The sequence below is a fragment of the Lepisosteus platostomus genome, chromosome 2 (assembly GCF_059453375.1).
Source record: "Lepisosteus platostomus isolate fLepPlt1 chromosome 2, fLepPlt1.hap1, whole genome shotgun sequence".
NCBI classification, from domain to species: domain Eukaryota; kingdom Metazoa; phylum Chordata; class Actinopteri; order Semionotiformes; family Lepisosteidae; genus Lepisosteus; species Lepisosteus platostomus.
Genome location: NC_142612.1, coordinates 80,175,380 through 80,195,575, shown reverse-complemented (window position 1 = coordinate 80,195,575; position 20,196 = coordinate 80,175,380). Strand labels below are relative to the sequence as shown.

Below are 20,196 nucleotides of genomic sequence, written 5' to 3'. Positions count from 1 at the left end.
CATTTTTTTTCCGAAAAGCATTTGCTGTTAGTTTGTTCACATGCACTTAACATTTCTAAACCACAGCTTGAAAATGTTTAAAACTCTTAATCAGTTGGCTCGTAACTGAAACACTTGAATACATTTTGAAGCCTTTTCTATCCCCTCCCCACCACGATGTTAAAAGCAGAAGGCAGGTTTCTGTGGTCGCTGACGGTGCTTGACGGCAGCGCTGATGCCAGAAACGGGGGGATACCACTTGTCCTTTTGCTGCTTTCAAAACCGAAGTGAGAACACAGAAAGGGAGACCGTGTTCCCTCAAAGTAAGCAAGGAAAAATGTAAATAAGGACGAAGCCAATGGACTCACAAACTCCATTTATTTCTGCCAGCTTAGACTAATGTGGGGCGAGAGCGTCTTGCTGGAGTCGGGGCTTCGCGAGGGGACGCCTCATTAGTTTGAAGACAGGCCTTTGTGGTCCTGCTTGCCCGCCCGGCGGTGTATTAATGTCCAGCTCCGGGGGGGCCTCTCTCTGCTGCAGGCTGGGGCTGCTCTGCCCTTCCCCTCCTCCTTCGCACCCGCTGCTTCCTGGCCGCCGCGCTCGGCTTTCTTCTCCGCGGAAAGTCAGCCCCCAGGTGATGGATAAGATCTTCCAGCAATCCCACCTGCAAAAAAAGGGCAAAAGTTCCTTTGTACTTAACTTTTTAAATGTCACCTATTACTGAGGTTGAGTATATTTTGCTAAGACATTTTTGAGAACCGTGATTCTCCAAATAAATGAACCAAATATTAAATTCAGTTTCACTTTGTGGGTATCCCACCAGGTTTGTGCTCTGTGACGTATTTAGTTGTTTTGAAGAATAGGCAAATGCCTTTCTGTGGAGTGGTGGTGAGTGTGAATGGACTTTAGTGGTGTAAAGGAGATAAACTCTGCATGATTAAGAAATTAATTTTATAAAGCAATTTTCTTCTTTAAGAAGAAAAGAACCACACCAGAGGTGGTGGTGTACAGTGTAAGTGGAATTGTTACTGGGAAAGAAATTAGAGTTCTCTGGGCTTATGGCAAGGGCTACAGTTATATTAAATCAAAATGTAATTTAAATAAAGGTGTTGCCTGGTGCAGCATCTTGCACAGTGGATTAGTGCGCAATGGAAGAATAACTGAACAGACTCCAGTTTCCTCCAGAATCCTGCCTAAATTTGCAACTGAGCTGTGCACAAATTTAGTATTCTCCTAGATGCTAAAGTACCAACCTGCTTCAATTCCACTTAAACGCTGCATTTGTACCGGGATGTGTTTTATGAACTGAAGGATAAATTGCGAGAATATTGTAATGGTACAGAAGTGTCTGTCATTAATACAAGCACAGGAGGATGCAACTAAAAGCAGTGTGATGTACGTTCTGGTTACAATAATAAACACATTCTTCCAGCATGTGAAAAGTATGATTTTAGCTGCTATTCTTTTTTGGCTTTCAAAACCGACTAATGTACAGCAGGTCTTATAATCTGTGCATTCGTAATTGAATACACTGTAACTCCTTCCTAAAGAAAGCTGTAGGCACTGAGTAGCTCAGTATACTGCAGAGTAATTTGCAGCAAGGTGCAAGACTAGGTGAAGTCTGGTGTGCTCACTGCAGCAGATGGTCATTAACATGCTGCCAGGAGCCCAGTGGGAAGTATATTATTAAGAACCTCACCCTATTTTACCAGGCATTGATTGTTGTGGCTTTCATTGATAACACAGGTACAGCACTGGACTAATTAGATTTGATGACAAAGTTTACACTGCACATCCTCTGGATTGTTAAAAATGTGCCCCCTATTTTTACAGACCATTTATGCCATTGACAAGAAAACATTGTTTTCTGTTATTAAAGTCTTGCAAGTGTAGGGGAGCTGGTGTGGTGACGTCAGCACCCTCACTGCGCGTAGCAGGGTCCTCAGCTGCCTGGGCTGGGGGAGGTCTACTTTAGCTCATGCGCCAGAGACCCGGGTTCGCGCCCCAGGTGTGCGGGACGGAACGGGTGGCGGGGGGCACGACCCCGCACGGAACTGCGACGATCACACAAGCAACTCACCAGGCAGGTAAACAGGAATGAGGTTACAGCTCTAACCAGTCGTGCAGGGTTTATAACACTGTTAGATCAGACTGACTGAAAGAGCTCCTTTGTGTTGCTGAGTATTTGTGTGGGGGGTTCCCAGTATTTTTGTATGTGTTGCTTAGCAAGAGGAGAGTAATTTCAGTTTTGTACTGTTCAGGGATTTACAAAAGAGACCCATTTAATAATATGCATTTGCCAAAGTTCAAGAACAGAAAGATTTCTCCACCCCACTGCTGATGAAATTAGAAAACAATATTATCAGATAAATTAGAATTGGTATTTGTAAGTAAATGCGTTTTTTTTAACTTTTTGTCGAGTAAAAAATAAGCAGTTCTATTTCCTCTAATTGCATTAAAATTGCTTAAATCATTAATTTTTCAAAATATCATTTTTAGAACTGTGAGTCTTGTGATCTACTTCATGCCTCAGTGGAATATCCAAAAACAGAAGTGACTCCTAAACCAACCAAAATTGAAGGTTTGTCACTACAAGAACAACTTAACAGAGTATTGCATGGGATTGTGGGAAATGCTCCATAATCATTTTTTACTTAACTAGACAAGTCAATGGAGAACAAATTCTCCTTTACAGGAAGAGGTCCAGGTAAAGTTCAGTACAAATTCTCCTTCTCTTGCTCATCTCTACATTTATCACTATGGTGAGAAAAAATAATGTCGACCTAAACACAGCTGCCAGATGTAGGCCAGACATCCAGGCTGGAATGGAGTTTGGCAGGGGGCTCGACAGGAGTTGGGCAGGGAGCTGGACAGGAGCTGGTCAGGGGGCTGGGCAGAAGCTGGGCAGGAGTTGGGAAGGGGGCTGGACAGGAGATGAGCAGGAGTTGGGAAGGGGGCTGGACAGGAGATGAGCAGGGGGCTGGACAGGAGATGGGCAGGGGGCTGGACAGGAGGTGGGCAGGAGTGGGCAGGGGGCTGGACAGGAGATGGACAGGAGTTGGGCAAGGGGCTGGGCAGGAGATGGACAGGAGCTGGGCAAGGGGCTGGGCAGGAGCTGGTCAGAGAACAGTCTGGAACAGCCTGGAACAGCGAGGTTGAGAAAAGATATCGGGCAAGATGCTGCAATCAGAGCAGCTCTATCATCAGCAATCCTAGCCTCCGTGAGCACAAACTGGCTTTGAAATCGGTTGTTTCAAATCGGTGAGAAAAATCACAGGGGGAAAGCAGGGGGCTGAATTTACCCTGCAGGAAAACTGCCCATCCAATTCATTCACTACAGAGCAGGCAATTTTCTCACAGGGAAAATAACGACCCCTGGGTGGACAATAAGTCCAAAACAGGTTCGGCAAGCGATGTGTGCTGTCACACTCAGCTTGAATGAACAAAGAGGCAGTGCCAGTGCCATTCATATTTCTTATTAAGAGAAAGGAATTCAGGTGGGTGGAAGACACCATCACAAGACTGTATTTCACAGCCATAGTCATTTCTTATTGAGACTATGTAGAAGACTTCTGGGGCCACTGTGTTAAAGGTCGGGGTGATAGAAGCATGTCATGTAACTAAAGAATTTTTCCTATAGGAATTTTAAAATAAAAAAATGTTTGCACTGAAATAATGGCATTTTCCATGTTTAGCATTCTAATTTTAAAACACAGTCTTAAGCTCCCTCAGATTTGATCAGTTTAGCCGGTTGGAATGTGGCGTAAGAAACACCACTGTGGCTGGAGACGGCTGGCACTCAGGAGCCAGCATGGATAGCAAGAGGAATTCTGACCCGCAGACCCGGGACTGACCCAGGACTGCGAGAGACTGACCAAGGACTGACCCGGGACTGCGAGAGACTGACCCAGGACTGTGAGAGACTGACCCAGGACTGACCCGGGACTGACCCAGGACTGTGAGAGACTGACCCAGGACTGACCCGGGACTGCAAGGTACTGACCCAGGACTGCAAAAGACTGCGAGGGACTGACCCAGGACTGACCCAGGACTGCGAGGGACTGACCCAGGACTGCAAAAGACTGCAAAGGACTGACCCGGGACTGCGAGAGACTGACCCAGGACTACAAAAGACTGCGAGGGACTGACCCAGAACTGACCCGGGACTGTGAGGGACTGACCCAGGACTGCAAGAGACTGCGAGGGACTGACCCAGGACTGACCCGGGACTGACCCAAGACTGCGAGGGACTGACCCAGGACTGCGAGAGACTGACCCAGGACTGCAAGAGACTGACCCAGGACTGCAAGAGACTGACCCAGGACTGACCCAGGACTGCAAAAGACTGCGAGGGACTGACCCAGGACTGACCCAGGACTGCGAGGGACTGACCCACGGATGTGCCTCCGTGTGCTGGCCAGTGTGAGAGCCCTTCACACGTTAGCTGCCTCTTTGTTCCAGGGAACTTTTTCAATTTCCCTGTTTTTAGAGAGGATATAATAGGGGTGCTGTAGGACCGCGGGCTATGTCAGCTGGCATGAGTGTGGCACTGTGAGTGTTCAGGTTCCAGGCTTGACCTCTGAGAGAGCAGACTTGGCAGTCGTGGGACGAATGTAACATGTTAGGACCTTAAGAAAAGGTTACAAATGAGAGAAAACCATCTAGCTCATTTGGTAATAAATAGTTAATTGCTCTACATTCTTAAATGTACATCCAAACATTTTGTTTTTCTCATTAATTGCTTCCCTATATTTTGGAGAAAATGTATTTGCAGTGTCAGCATCAGCAACTAAGTATTTTCATATGTGGCCTCTTCTTGCTCAGCATTTCCCATTTTGTATTTATAATTTTTTACTAACAGTATGTAATATCCTGCACTTGTCTATATTACATAATTACATATCATATGCAAGGTGTTAGCTCAGCTGTAAATTTTATTTAAATCTTCTTAAATTTAATTTGCAGCTTCTGGTGTTTGCTAATCCTACTTATTTGGCGTTATCTACAGACTTGACTAGTTTATTAACTAGATCAGAATCTAGATCACTGATAGAAATGAAGAGCAGTGAACCTAGTTCAGATCCTTGCAGTACCCCTCTAATTACATCACCCCAGTTTAAGTGTTCACCCCTTATCTGTACCCAGTATCCTGATACAAAGTACCTGGAGATGTCAGGACTGAACCTGGGACCTCATACATGCAAAGCATGCACTGTGCCCTTGTGCCACATCCCCAAATGCCCGTACTCGGTGTGCGGTTACCAGGGAGACAAGCATTTCTGCTCCTGTTCCCTTCATCTCCCCTCTGGAACCATCAGGGGCTTCCTGCTCTGGGATCAGCAACTCCAGCCCCTGAGTGTCCCTCCTCCGAATCCCCAGGCTACAGCGACGGCTACTGGCCACTCTCAGACTGTGCCTGCTGTTCATGGGCTCACTGGTTCACATTAAAGACCACTCTTTACCAGCATGCAAAGGGTGTACATTTTAAAAGACTTTGAAGTGTAATCTACCTGAAACTACACTCAGGTGACATATAGACAATTGCAGAATGTGACTAAACAAATAAAAAAAATACTAAACTGCATCTATGGAATTTAAAAATAAATGAGTAACTATGTTTTACAAAGCATGACCTACAAAGTTAAGGATAGTGGCCAGACTGTATGCTGTAGACTGTTGCATTGCACATAGAAGCCAAAGCCTGCAGTCACTGCAAATATCTCCTTTCCTTCTGTAGTGAATAAATTCCACCTTGCTGATGAAACCCAACAGCTATACTTTTTTAACACCTTTTGTTTTCAGTGGCGAATATCTTATTTTTACCTTCTAGCCTACGTACTGGATAATCAGTTTCGTCTCACTTAACACTTTTTAATAGAAATTTCACCTTGTTATAACCACTAACAGATGGCTATATCTTTGACATTAATCTGACAAATGCACGAGATGTCTTTCAAGCGCATCTTTCCCCACTAGAATATCCTGTTCCTTAGACGTCACATTTCTCTTCTTTCATTTTACCTTTTGCATTTCATTCCAAACACATTCTTTATCAGTCTGGCTTCCTTCAAGGGTGGCCATGGTGTCTGCCATTAGCGCGTGCAGCTGTGGCACAGAGATAAAAATTATCAGAGCACTATTCACACCTACTGCAATAACGGCTCTAAACACACAGATTTAAAAGCTAATTAAAAAATCATTTGTAGGATGATTTTATTACTCATTCTTCACACAATAAGGACGGTGGTCTTGCATATTTCTTCAAGGAAACTAGATAGAATTTAAATGCTTTGAAAGAGGAAAATTGTGTGAAGATTTCTTACCATTTATTCATCGTGATGTGAAGAAGGAAACCATCCATGTGTACATGTGGAAACTTTATACCAATACACCTACAGGCTTGTGTGATAAAAAAAAGCCAGTACATTCACGCATCACTGTTGTAGATGTTCAATTTTCAGAATCATATGTTGCACAAAGATAGCAGGTCTACAATTCAGCTTCCAGTGAGGTTGGTTATGATTTTTCTTACTTGTTGAAAGAAAGGAGATAAATGTATGTTTAGGGGTTTCTCGGTAGAAACTGGTTGAATGATGGAGACTTGCATAGCTCTAATGCATCCTGTGAAAGAAACAGAACTTGATATACTGTATATTGTATCAGGTGCAGTTGCCTTGGAAGCACACTTATCCCTTTAAATATCCTCTCCTGAGCAGTTCTAGTGTTTCCTGTCAGTGAGTGCTAGGCAGAGCTGACCAGCTCAATAAATCAGTGTGGCAGCGGCTGATTATCACAGTGTGCTCGGCAAATGTAACACCCCTCACTGCACACCTGCACAGGGTCACTGGCTGAACTGTGAGTAGCAGCTGGCCCAAAGAGAGCTGTGGGTAAGGCGAGACAGATAGGCACAGAGGTCCCTTGCGTTAATAGCAGAGGGAGGGGACAGTTGGTTAAAATGACTGTCTCCACACGGAGAAGCAAAGCCGGGGAACCTCTACAGCCTCATTCTAAGGGTCTTTTTCTTGACGTCACTCCTCTTTATGGAGCAGTCTTGGTAAGGGCTTAGGACTACAGCCTGTGTGTCCTGCACAAGAAGCCACTGGACATCTGTGGAAGTCCTTCATGTCTGACACATCAGCTGGCTGGAAAATGCACCTGTTCCTACATAGTGTACTTCCTTTGATGTACAGATTTATGTGGGACTTGTACAGGAGACGGCGTGTATGAACACCATCTTATTCACTTACAAGTTTGCTTTCAAGTTTTTGTTTCTTAGTGTCAGCTTTAGTCCCACCTTTTAACTTGAGAACTATCACTTCTGTGCTTAGCACTGATGAAACCAAAGCTTATTGTCATCTAATTCCTGGCATCCTGTGGTGCTTCAGGCCTGGACCAGCTGCCTAGGACACCTGAAGACTTAGGTGTTAAAGACTTTAAATACGGATCCACTTTCCTTTCTGCAGGGCACTGACTAAAGAGCATGCAGCTTCAAGACCTTTAAACTGAAGGAACAGTGGAGGAAAACAAAGGGAGCATCTAACAGAAAGGGTTTTTAATGCAGCTGGCTGGAGGCACTCTGCTCTGAATAAGCATTTCTTGGAACGAAAAAGGGACAACAGCCGATCTGCACCAAGCAGCAGTGACCCTTAAATTTAATACCTTAAACAAGTTCATGAATCTGACCCGCTGAGCCCATCTAAATCCCCCAGCAATTAGAGGACCCAGTTCTCTATTCATTGCTGATTTTGTCGCAATATCACATAAATCAAGCTGCATTGATCTGTTTTAATCTCGCTGCAGAGCGGCACTAATCTACTAGAGAGGCAATTATAGAGCTTCATCACAATATCCGAAAATGAGGTTTTCTTTAAAATTTATGCCACCTCATCCAGCCTTCACACACATGCACACACACAAAACTGACTCGCCTTTAGTTCATTTATTTTTTTAATATCATAAATATTCAAACCAAAGCACTGCTTATTGGTGTGCATAATTCAGAACTTTAATAAAATACCTAGCCTAGTTCTTTCATTTTGTGAACTATTAATGGATGCCTTAATCATTACTACATCTCTCCAAATGCAAGTTCTCTGAACTTCAGAGGTGTAGCTAAGGTCATGGAGTTCTGCTATCAATGCACAGAGGCAGTTTGCACTAAAACAAGGACAGAAGCTGCTCACCAGCTCAGTGTCCTCCTGACTGATGTCCTGTAGATAGGGAGCGACTGCGAGTTCAGCCAGAGCTTGATGAATCACCTGCGAGTGCTCAGTGACACGCTGCAATTGGCGGAGGTAGCTTGCGTACTGCAGCTTCTGAATCACCCCCGAACCTGCAGAAAAACCATCCTGCCGACTCCGAGGAGAAACACGAGAGAGTTAGGAGAGACAACATAGACCAACGCCACACTTCCTGCAAGACAACCCAGCACCATGTTTCTGTCTTGGCTTCAACTTTCCAAGCAAGAGACATGTTTTGTGTTGTGTTTTGAAAGAGTTATGTACCAGTTAAGAACTGAGCATTTGTATGCATTCTGTAGCTCAACCTGTTCCTTACCTGAAAGAGACACCTCCTACCTTACAAACCACTTTTGTTAACTTTGATAGGAAAACTAAGTCATTCTAGACAGAAGAACACAATATAAGGTAAGTCTGAGTTTTTAAAATACCGACATTTATGTTTGACATAGAAGGGGACACAGCTTCAGTGCTCCAGCAAGTGTTGACTGATCCCAGATGACCTGATTCAAGGGTGCCTAGAAAATGTTCGCTGTGCCCCCGCAACTCTGTATGTGGAATCTGCTGCCCACTTTCACTCTTAAAAGCACTTGCCATTAATTTACAAATGCAGGCCTTTGACACAACATTTCATGGCTCTGAACAAGTGAATCTGATCTTCTCCTTCAAGACTGCAATGGCTCCGTTCACATGCGAGCGAGAGTCAGAGGTACTGTATGCAGTTCTCAGATGAGTAGCCTGAGTGCACCATGGTCTGTTTTTAACAGGAAAGCCTGCAGCTTCGGTGAGGTGCTGGATAATGCAGAATGTGGGCTGCCGATGACTTTTTATGGCCTGGGGCTCTTTGAGGTTCAACGTGGAGCCTCTTCGGATCCCCGAAGTAGCTAATTCTGGGTTCTGGGAACAATTCCCCATTGCCTTGCCAGTTTCCATCTCATTTGTTTAGGCTGAGGTTGTCCTGCTATGCTACTCTGAGCCATTCATCCTCTTTATTGTTGCAGATATATATCCCCAAGCATGCGTCATTTTTCACCAGCACTGCCTGCCCTCCTGGGGGGGCGGGGGGGGGGGGGCTTGCTGTGTCTTCAGCTCAGGGGTGTTGGCTTTCTAGATCCTGAAATAGCTCCCATCCCGAGATGTGTCCTTTTCCCCCTGCAAGTATTGTACAGCTCTGCCCCCCTCCCACCCACCCCCAGTCCTGAGGAATGTCTTGCCTCAGGCACACTCACGGGTGGTACACGAAGTTTCCCCTAACGCATCCCCCCCTTCGTGAATGGAAAATGCAAAAACGGCAAGGATAACCCGCCCTTCCCAGACATAAAAGATATGAATGCCTGTTTGGCTGGAAAAAGTATCACCTCCCCCTCCCCTTCCTTCTTCTGCAACCAGGGAAAAGTACCGGCAGCCTAATGTGGTCTAATGTGGCCTCATTATAAAAGGGAGTAATATTCATGACAGTTTTGACTATAACCTGTAGCAGTTGTGACATATCCTGTTCTCTTCCGCTGAAGTAAGAGCTGGTGAATCCCTGCAGTGGGACGTGGTATTCAGTTAAGCCCTGACAGGCTTGTGCTTTAATGAGGCTGTAAAGGCCTTCATCTCCGTTCCTTGATAGGTGATAGACTGTGGTACCAAGATCTCCCCCTCAGCGGCTTAGAGCAATGTTCTCCGAGCTATTACATAAACATGGCTGCAAACCGCAGAGCGTCCTGTGCTCGGAGCCAGGGGAATGGTACCAGCAGCCCTGGAGGCTCTGCGGGACTGTGGTCCTGGGCGCGAGGCCCTGGGTGCGGACGTTTGAGGCAGAGTTCCTTGCTGAGGGAGAGTGAAGGGCCCTATATTGCCTTTCTTCACATCAAGCACCCTGTCAGGGAGACCTACCAGCTGTGTCTTTACTCGTAACGCGAGAGTTCCTGAGGCACGGAGCTGCTAGGCTTTCCTGCTCCTTTTTTATAGAAAAAAAACTTCAGAGCATTGACGCATTTACTATAATTCATTATTATTTTTACTACTATTAGTTATGCTTTAACTTTGTCATTTAAGACCCCCAAGAGCTCAGTATTTAATGCTGACGTCCTGAGTCATTTTAACTTAGCAGCACAGATTGTGGTCTTTCTGTGGTTATCCAAAGCCCTGCCAACCGAGCCGAAATTTTCTCACGTCTGACTGTTGTTCCACCAGTACTTTGAGATCTGTGGGAGTTAGAGGAAGGCCCAGCTCTCCGATAAGAATGTATGCTCCTTGTTTAGTTGCTTCATATTTTGACACATATTGGCATTTCCTCTCTGTCAAAACTGCTCCTATTTATATATAGCAGGACCATACGGGATTACAGCCGATCTGCTGATGTTTGTGAGCTGCGACGCCGTGTTTCCCGGGCCCAGTGCTGAGGTCCTGCTGACAGCAGCACAATGAACACTTTGAGCTCAGGCTCCAGACCATGTGAATGTTTCTGGGTCACTGTGCGGTTTGAGAATGTGCCGCGATGCCGGACTGGAGCTGGATTTGACCAGCAGTACCATGCAACACATGGCCCCGTCTTTAGCATCTGGTGGATGTGTCCTTTCTCAGCAGGTACACATCTCTCGTTTTAGCATTTAAACACAGGCTTATACCCACAGCTAACTTAGTGCATCTGATAAAATCTAACACTGGAAGAACCCTTTTCCCCAGGGTGTGGATGTTCCTCTCCACATCTTCTGAAGCCCGGGGGCAGGACAGCAGCATATTCTCTTAAAAAAGAAAAAAAAAATAGAATGACTCACTGTTTCTAGACCACATACTCATTCTTCTTATGTAGTGGGTCTTATATATATAATATTGATACATCTTGCTTATGATCAATAAATTGCTCCTTTATGCGAAATAATAGAAAACGCATTTTGTCAGAATAGTGTTACAGTAACTGTGACAGATATTCTGGTTGTTTCCTGCTGCTGTCACATCAGTCGTGACCTGTACCAGGCAGGGGAGCAGTTTCACACAACACAAAGATGAAAATACAGCTTTCTGAAGAGGCTTAAGCCTCGGTTTGTTGCATTTCTCTCACACTCAGACTCAGGTCACCAGCAAGCATGAAAGGGTTTTAATAGGTGTGTTAGGTACAGTGTGTGCTACACTACACCTTTCAGTGTGCAAACCCTGCCGCTTGGAGCTCTTTACAAATTTGACCCACACGAATGGATAAAATGAGAGCAGAGCTCCCATAAAAACTACAGAAAGGAAAACTTGATATTTTGTTTTGAACCTTCTCCTACAATGCATAACACCGCAAAACATTGATCTTCTTTTTTAAACACTGCACATTCAATATGTCATCTGATGTGCAGCCTTGTTTCTGTCTACTTTTTCAGCCCTCCTAAGCTAAAACGCTACTGAAAGCACATTTGAAAGTGCAATGTGACTCACTACATTTGCCACACAGGCAGAAGGTTAATGAAAGAACAATGCATACCGTACTTGTCAATAAACGTCCTGCGCCATTGGTTCTGAGTCCCAGTGCCAGTGTCATTCCTCCAAGCATTTGCACAAAGAATATCTGAAGCTTAGCACTTCAAACTATTGTTACAGCAAATCTGAAAACCTTTTTTTGACAAGCCTATAATTACTTCCTTAAAGGTTCAGATCCTGATAGTCTTTTCATCCAAGACATTGCAAGTGCACTGCCCTCTCTGGAGAGTGTATCTGTCTCAGAGCCGCCGGGCAAGAGCCGAGCTCTTCAGCCTCTGCAATGACAACACCACAACGGCCACAGCAACCTGGCACCCTGGGGTTATCGTTTCCAGGATGAAAGTCTTTTCAGGATGTTGAACAATGAGCAGAAAAGGCACAGGCCCGTTACTTAAACAGTCATAGCAACACAGGTCGATCTCTGAAAAGGTAAATTTTTTATGCAAAGTAAATGGAGTTTGGATTCATTGTGACCACACCTCCTAGGTGTGGAGCCTCTTCAGTTTCAGTTGTGTTGACAACCTGGAATTAACCCCTGCTTGGGCCTTTGCAGCTCATACACTGACACAGCTCCACACAAAAATATTTTAAATATTATATTAATATTTTAAATGTTGTATCTTTCTCATAGGAAAAATAAAATGAAAAGAACAGAGAACAGAGAAGCGATCAACTAAATGTGGACGGTATTAGGGTTTTGTAAAGGAGATGATAAGAGGAGAATTGACTTTTTTTTTAAAAAGAGGCATCTTGCTTTCTTTATAGTGCCTCTTCATTAAGTGCCAGGATTACTTTTTAATATAAAATAAAACCGCACACAGATGGCATATTATATGCCTGCCTGTTTCTGTTTCCAGAGCACTTTTCCCACAGTACAGTATGTGTAGCTTAAAGATGAATTCAAGATTTGGGATGTGTTAAAATGCAGCTCAGTGACAGTTTGACATTCTAATCAGTGTGGAAGCAGCTATACAAGTTATACAAGGGTAATGGTGATAATGTAATATTGTCAATTTGCTACCAAAAAAGACACCCTTTATAAACTTCTCAAGAACGTCAAGTAGATTACATCTATGAAGTTATAGCAATGCGGTTCCTTCCCACGTATTGTGTGAATTTAAATTATTTGAAGAGCATTTATTGACAGATATTTAATTAAAAATAAATATTTCATGTTAATTCATCAACAGGAATTTACATGATAAATTGGCTTTGTTTGACTTGACCATCCCAAAAGCGTGGATTTGACACTGATGGTGTGTTTGAGTGCAGTCTTCACGTGTTTTTGAAAATGTAATATCCACATAGGAGTAATTTTACCTGTAAAAGTTGGGTACTTTCTGGTCAACAGCTTGTCTAAGAAGCTTCCATTTTCACATTTCTGGAATCCAAGGGTGATCAAATACCTCTGTGATGAAGGCAGGGCCCAGTTTGTTGTTTGGGGCAGTAAATGAGCAAGGGTTGGATCTAAAGGAAGGAACAATGGTTTTCGCTGAGATATGCTCTTAAGGCACTAACAAAGGAGAGGGTGAGTTATGAGAATTATTTTTCAGTACGGGAAATTCTTGATGACCTCTAATTCAAACTGTTACATTTGCCTCATGACCTTTCTCCTGAGTCACCCTGAGATGCATGTGATACTTTGATGATGAACGGATTTCCTGAATCCCACAAAACGTTTGTGAAAATGAGCTGAATTCTCATTCCCATTTGCCTGAAATATTTTCTCTCAGTTGCTTCTCTTCACAGGAAGAAATAGCATCCACGCAGGCAAACATGCCCATCAAGGTGATGTGTCCATTCAAACATTTTCCTTCATTGAAAAGACATTAAAAGGCACCATTACAAATTCACGCAAAACAAGGTAAAGTACTAAAATAAATTAAAGTATCATTTTAAACATCACACTACAAAGTCAGTAAACAGTCCTTAGCAAGGCAGAATTGCATTGAATGTATATATTTTCTACAAGGACTGACAAAGAAAACTGTGAGAAAATTATAGAAAATGTCCCCACTAAGACAATAAACCCAACAAACTGGCAATGTGATGTTGTCCCAATAAAGTAAATACCACTTTTATCAAATAAAATCCTGTCTTCTTTCAAATCTAAAAGTGACAAAACTATCCATTACGTCTAGTACATCAGAGAACCTTAACTTACATTGTAGAAGCAGTGCCAGGGACTCCTAATCTAAAAGCTCTTTTTAAATCTCTTGTACAACAACAGGTGCATTGATGTATTAACTTGATAAACCTTCCCGAATGAAACAACAAAGACATGGTAGGAAAACCAAGGTTACCTGGGTACAGAGAAACAAGCTTATAGGCTTTACAGCATTGTGGTGCCTTCAGTGGTTAAGAGACTGAGGCTCCAGCGCTGCATGACCTCGCTGTGTTACTGCAGCTGCACGCCTGGTTCTTGTTGGTCAGGGCTGGGCGGCAGTGTGTACCTGTGAAAAGGTAGGAGGTGTATCCAGAGTGCTGCCCGCTGAAGACATCGGTGACCTCCCTGATGTCCGTGTCCGCCGGGGTCACACTGCAGGGAGTGTACATGACGGTAAAGCCCTCTGCTGCTGTCACGGCCTCCTCCAGCATGGCCTGGCGGCGAAAGGACAGCAGGGTCACTTTCAAAGATCTCAGAGCAGCAAACACCTTCTTTGGTCTTTTTCAGCAATTGTCAAAAGGTTGTCTCCAATCAGATTGAACAACTGTAGTACAATACACACAGCACCACTGAGGCTTTCCAACCACAGAACAATTAAAAAGAAACATTACATTTCTAGGGTAGTATTAGAATATAAAAAGATGTTGCCCTCTGGATATACCATGATTATTAGAGGGCTAATGTCCTATGGTGGTATTAATCGAAAAACTTCTTCTTATATAAATTTAAAACCAGCCTCTGAACAGGAATGTCAGAGCTGTGCATTAATATGTCCTTCATGGCCCCAACATTTCACTTCTGGGTTCGAAGGTCAAATGGGGTGGAAATGAGAATGAATGAGCTGTGGCACATACGCAATAAGATGATGGCAATCTCATTTCTGCCTCCGTCGCTGAATTTCGTTTTACTGCCCACTGAGCATTGCAATATTAAAAAATACATATATCACTCATTTTTTAATATATCGTGTCCAGCTGTATTCAGCCCTGTAGTAAATCATATTCCCATGAAGCCAAGCACTGTACTGGCATTGCGGTACAACAGTACAGAGTTGAGGCTCATTTTTTAAGGCAGAATTATTGGGAAAAGATCTGTTATGTGCTATTTACCACAGGTTCATTAACCAAAAATACCTAGCTTTGATACTTAGAAGGCAGTAACGGAAATCATAAACTGACAAAGAAAGACAAAACCCTGTTTGCAAAACTACAGACCTGCTTATTAGGTAAACATGTCTAAAGAAGGATTGGTTAGCTCTTGGAGAAAGCCATGAGCGTGCAGAGCTCTCTGACCAGAGTCTGGTAACAAGGGTTGGGATTAGTAAGACTACTCAGGAGACCCTGTACAGGCACCAGCAACAGCAGTGAGGGTGAGGAGCTCCTGTGTGCTGGAATAGAAAGAGCAGCTGGTGTGTCTGAAAGAGAGCTTACAATAGTGCAAGGGGAGGGGATTCTGTCTGACGGTGCATGTTTATCTCTCTGTCTTTTGGAATCACGTATGTGTCTGCATTTAAATTGGAAAATTAACCAAGTGCCACAGCGAGATTACATCAGACCCAAAGCTGTGCTGGCCATTATAGAGAAAGTGGCCAGGAAGGTGTGCTGCTCTTTGATGTAATCTTGCAGGCCTGCTCTTCCTGCTCTGAGTGCAAGTATACACCCTAGACAATAGCACTGCACTTGAAAGTTCCTCGGGTGCACTTTTCCGAGTACATTTTTATCTTATAGGCACAGGACTGTCTGTTAAGGAAGGCTGGAATACTTTTAACTGCAAATAAAAAAGAAACAAAGTTCAATATTGTGCTGCTATTGACCTCTGTTCTCATTACTGCTAGGATCCTTTGGGGGTGAAAGTGTTGTGAGCTGCAGTATGAAATTTCAAGCCCCCCTTCAGCACTGTGACCAACACTGCTGCACGCTGCCTGTGGCACACGGCCCTTGCTAACGACTCCGGTGCCGACGAGAGCCGTGGATCTGGCTGTGTCAGAAAGCCGCTGTCCCGCCGAGCGTCTGAGCGAGCTGGCTCGCAGAGCACGCTGGGAAACAAATGCTGGACAAACTTTTAAATCCTTTTCAAGGTTTCAGTTTGCTCTGATTTATCACTATGAATGGAAGTTGGATTTTTTACATCAATGTTATTTTTAACATTTCATTTTTAAAATTTTCTTTTTATCTTGTATGTTTCTGAACTGTTCCCTCATTCCAGATTTTCTTAAGTGCTGTTCCTACAAGACATACAACACACATCTGTATTAGGGACTGTCCGCAGGAAAGCAGGAAGTCCTCCACAGCCTGTCTTGCAGCAGTGTGAAACCCTGGGCCAGCCTGAGCTACATGTTAATAGCATACAAATGATTCCACTCAAGAGGAGGTCATTCAAGACATCTTACTCATTTCATAGTTTAGTAGATAAGTGAATCTAAAATTTTGTCCAGCGACTTCTTGAAAAAAACACAAGACTGTGGGCCTCAACCACACAGCTGAGAAGTCTGACACCCACAACTCTTTGTGTCAATTTGGGTTTCCTATTCTCCATCCTTTAGTTTCCATTCATGACCCATACACCTTTATCACTACTGAGTCTGTAATAGTGCCATGGTCTGATCATATCAATATCCCCCACGATTTTACACAAATCTTTCATCACATCCCATCTCACTCTACTTAGCTCTAGACTGAATAGGTTTAGTTCCTTTAAATTGTCTATGAATGAAAATCTATTGCTAACATGTTTAAGTGTCACTGCTCTTTGGAACTGTTTCTAATATAATATCCTTCCTGTGGTCTAGTGCATAAAACCTAAGCCTAAAGTACCAAAATATTGTGATTTAGTTTTAGTTATGACTTCCCTTGATTTAAGATTTATATGATGTGTTTGCTACTCTTATTCCATCATGATTATCTACCTGCAGTTCTGGTTCACCCATGTGATATGCAAACAGTATATGTGCCTGCTTCCTGAGTGGATCATTCGGGGATCATTCACTGTTTCGGGGTTTGCCACTCCCATTATTTTTGTATCATCTGCAACCAGTTTGCTAACTGTAAAAGCATTGGGTCTCGTGGACTCTTGGGGAACTCCACAGCTTTCATTGGCCCAATAAGATGGCTTGCTGTTTCCTGTTTGTTCAATACATATGCATGCATTACTTCAAATTCCTTTTTAAATTAATTTACCTATTTATATTGAATCTGATCAAAACCTTCCTAGAAATCATATATAGTATAATAATGTTATATGTATGTTAGACAAACAATGTGATCGTGGAAGGCACACTGAAAAATGAAACAGATTGAGAAATGAAACTAGAAAATAAATGACTAAACAAACTCCTGTCAAACAAACCCTGAAGCTGTCAGCAGACTTCACTTCTACAATGTGTTGGATTTCTTTTTAAAGTCAATAAAAACAATATTTTTAGTTTTTATTCTTTCCAAATAATTACTCAGAATACAAAATTTCCAAATGTACCTAATTAACTAGGATAATGCTGTTCAAATAAAATGCTTACATGCATATAAATATTGGTGCATTTTGTAAAGGAAAATATTTAATGTACTTCAGCCAACTCCAAAAATAAAGGAGGAAATAATAGCAAAATGCCTGGAAAAAGTATCACACTGTGAAGCCAATTTATCACAAAGTCAGAGGAGATCAATTATGTCTGACCTTGACAGAGTGCAAATTAAGTTAAAAAATTCTATAGATTTAATTATCTAACAAACTGATAAACACAATGTCAGCTTGGTTTTTGTAAGTTTGAACTGGTGGCATCCATGTCACTTTTCCGCTTCTTTTTTGAATGCTGTAAATTATTTACAATCGAATCTAACATGAAGTGTTATTTCTTTTGGACAGGAAGGTTATCTATAAAATACTCATCTTGACAGCCCATAAATCAGAACTTTTTCTCATGGCATGTTTTTAAATTTGAATTTTCTGACTTATAAAATGAATCCAGTTCTATATTCCTCTGCATTTTCATTTTTTTCCCCAAGTTTGGGATCAGAGAGCAAACACTTTTGCCTTTGAATGTGTGCAACATAACAGCCACTGAAATGTTGTCCTTCACCACTAGGAGCAGGAGAAATGAATTCACTTCATCATGATCATATCAGTCAAGGCGCTGTGTTTTGGAGACTGGTCTGCAAGTGCCAGCCCACGGTGCACACGCTCGTGACAGATGAGCTCCAGCTGGAGACGGAGCCTTTCAACAAGAATAACTTAACAAAAAAGGGGGGAGGGTTCAGTTTTGCTCCTGTTTCATCACCAAAAATCTTTTGGAGATCTTCCTTCAACCTCTGGCTATTGAGCCTGAATAAAAACACAGGGGGTGCAAAGACCATCTAGGTTCATGCACAGTGACCGAGGCTCATCAACCCCATCTTTATAAACACCCATTTTAAACTTTTCGACCTCATACAGGAGGAGACCTGTTTTTCGGACTATTAGGAAAAATAATTTTGCTTTCCAACAAGTTAAAAAAAGCAGAAACAATGAATCCCTGGAAATAAAGTGTTAAACCCAGGCAGCAGCACAGAAAGAATTCCACCTAGTTCATTATAAATGGCTTACTGCTATGCAGTGGTCTGGCTGATTGATATGCTAAGAGCTACCTCAGTCGGCAGTCTTTTAAGCAATAATCCTTCATTTGAGGTCTGATTGTGAGACGGGCCCCTCCCTGCTCCAGTGGTCATTAATTCTCACCTGCCAATACAGTTTGATGAGCTTGCTTATATGCTGTTCACTGCCTCCGGACAGCCAGTACATGTAGTCAGCAATCATGGCACTCCTAATGACAAGGACAGAGTAGGCAGACAGTCTCAGACACTCTCCATCAAGATGTAACATCCCTTTTGCTGAGGGAAGGTTCAAGAAAAGGCACATATTCAATAGTAGGAAAACCACAGACTCAAAAAGTGTAACTGGTTTGTTTAGATTAGTGCGTACAAAAAATATTGTGTTATGTCATCACTTGTGTTTATCTGGAAGGCAAACAATAACTAAACACAGGATTCTGCAAAAAAAGTTATGCACTTTTATCTACATATACTTTGTGTTATCTAGGGAATCTACAGTCCTATTTGCAAAAAAAAGTCAGTCCTTTATTGTTTCCTATTCTACTATGATGATGGGTTACATCGTCGTCAAAGAAAAATAAATGACCTGGCTTCCTGCCACAGGGAACATTTTTATTTAATACAATTTTTGCTTCTGGGCTTAAAGAGATGTCGGCTTGCAACATGATAATAGCAGATGCCACCAGTGTCATGTTAAACACTTGAAGGACAAAGATACAGCAGCCTTCTGTTCTGTCAGTCATGACGGAGGGCTTGCACTAAGACAGGCTATGCCATATTTATATTAAAATACAGAAAAATGATGCCAGCGTACTATTTGTTCTCATTCTGTACATAACACTAGGCTGGGAAATTACAGTTAAACATTGCTCTGTATTTATAAAGCTCACTTTCCATCCTGTTGAGATATATCCCTTTCAGGCTTAATCTCTGCCCAGCGGGCACAACCCACACCAGGTCTCATTGCTCCAGATTTGACCAGGCAGCTCAATCCATAGCACCCAGTAGCTGCTGCCAAAAAAGGTCCTTGCTGAAATCAGTTAACAGTAATCCAGGCAATTAGTCAACATTTTAACCTCCAGTTAATGAATGATCCAAAAAGACACACCCTATCTCTGCACGAGTCTCTGCAGGAGGGGAGGAAGATTAATGTTATGGACATGGCTGGTGATGTCATCACCGTTGCCGGACTGGTTATCGATCGAATTCCTCGAGGGCATATTTGAAGAAAAGCAAAAAAGAGGAACCAATGATATCATTTAGTATTCAGCAGGTCTTGCTGTGTTTTATGGGACCCATGGACAACTTTTTCTAAAGCGACAACTGAGCAGTGAAGTTGAGTCTGCTGGAAGTCACCCGGAATGTGGAACATGTGTTCCCTCCACAGCCAGGTCTGGAATCCCAGTTCCTCGCAGTGCTTGTCAAGCTCACAGAAGGTCAGCGCAGTAGACCTTTGTTTTCAGTTAGATCAATGAAGTTATTTGAGATCCTTATCTAGTGGTGCCTGCCCACTCTTTCCATTAGCCATGGGTACAGATAGAAGCTCAGAGGGTAAACATGTTCATTATGAGTCACAGCACCCACACTGCTGCACACCTCTGTCCCTGCGCAGAGTGACGCACACCAGAAGCCACCAGAAACGAACGTCACCTGCAAAAGAAACAAAACTCTTTTGCATTTCCAAGAGACTGTCATGCAGTTGTGCGGGATTCTGCCTCCATTAATACAGCTCTGCTGTGGATGCTGCACATTGGTGGTGGTGGAGGGGAGTCCCCATTACCTG

General features: G+C 43.0%; 1 protein-coding gene across 7 annotated transcripts in view; it reads right to left on the bottom strand.

Annotated features, from left to right (window-relative positions):
• Positions 1-338: 338 nt before the first annotated feature.
• The window catches only part of LOC148677385 (spermatogenesis-associated protein 16-like), a 34,955-nt gene continuing 15,097 nt past the window's right edge, over positions 339-20,196 (bottom strand). For 5 of the 7 annotated variants that reach the window (XM_088621795.1, XM_088621813.1, XM_088621780.1 and 2 more), the window contains exons 5-11: positions 18,541-18,625; positions 14,120-14,267; positions 12,987-13,133; positions 10,836-10,948; positions 8,163-8,327; positions 6,001-6,084; positions 339-643 (exon numbers count right to left, since the gene is read on the bottom strand). In XM_088621795.1, coding sequence (XP_088477921.1) covers positions 482-643; positions 6,001-6,084; positions 8,163-8,327; positions 10,836-10,948; positions 12,987-13,133; positions 14,120-14,267; positions 18,541-18,625 — 904 coding nt within the window. In that variant the 3' untranslated portion in view covers positions 339-481. Of the gene's footprint in view, positions 644-6,000; positions 6,085-8,162; positions 8,335-10,835; positions 10,949-12,986; positions 13,134-14,119; positions 14,268-18,540; positions 18,626-20,196 lie in introns of those variants that run through there. The other 2 variants (XM_088621787.1, XM_088621823.1) reach the window with 2 other exon arrangements.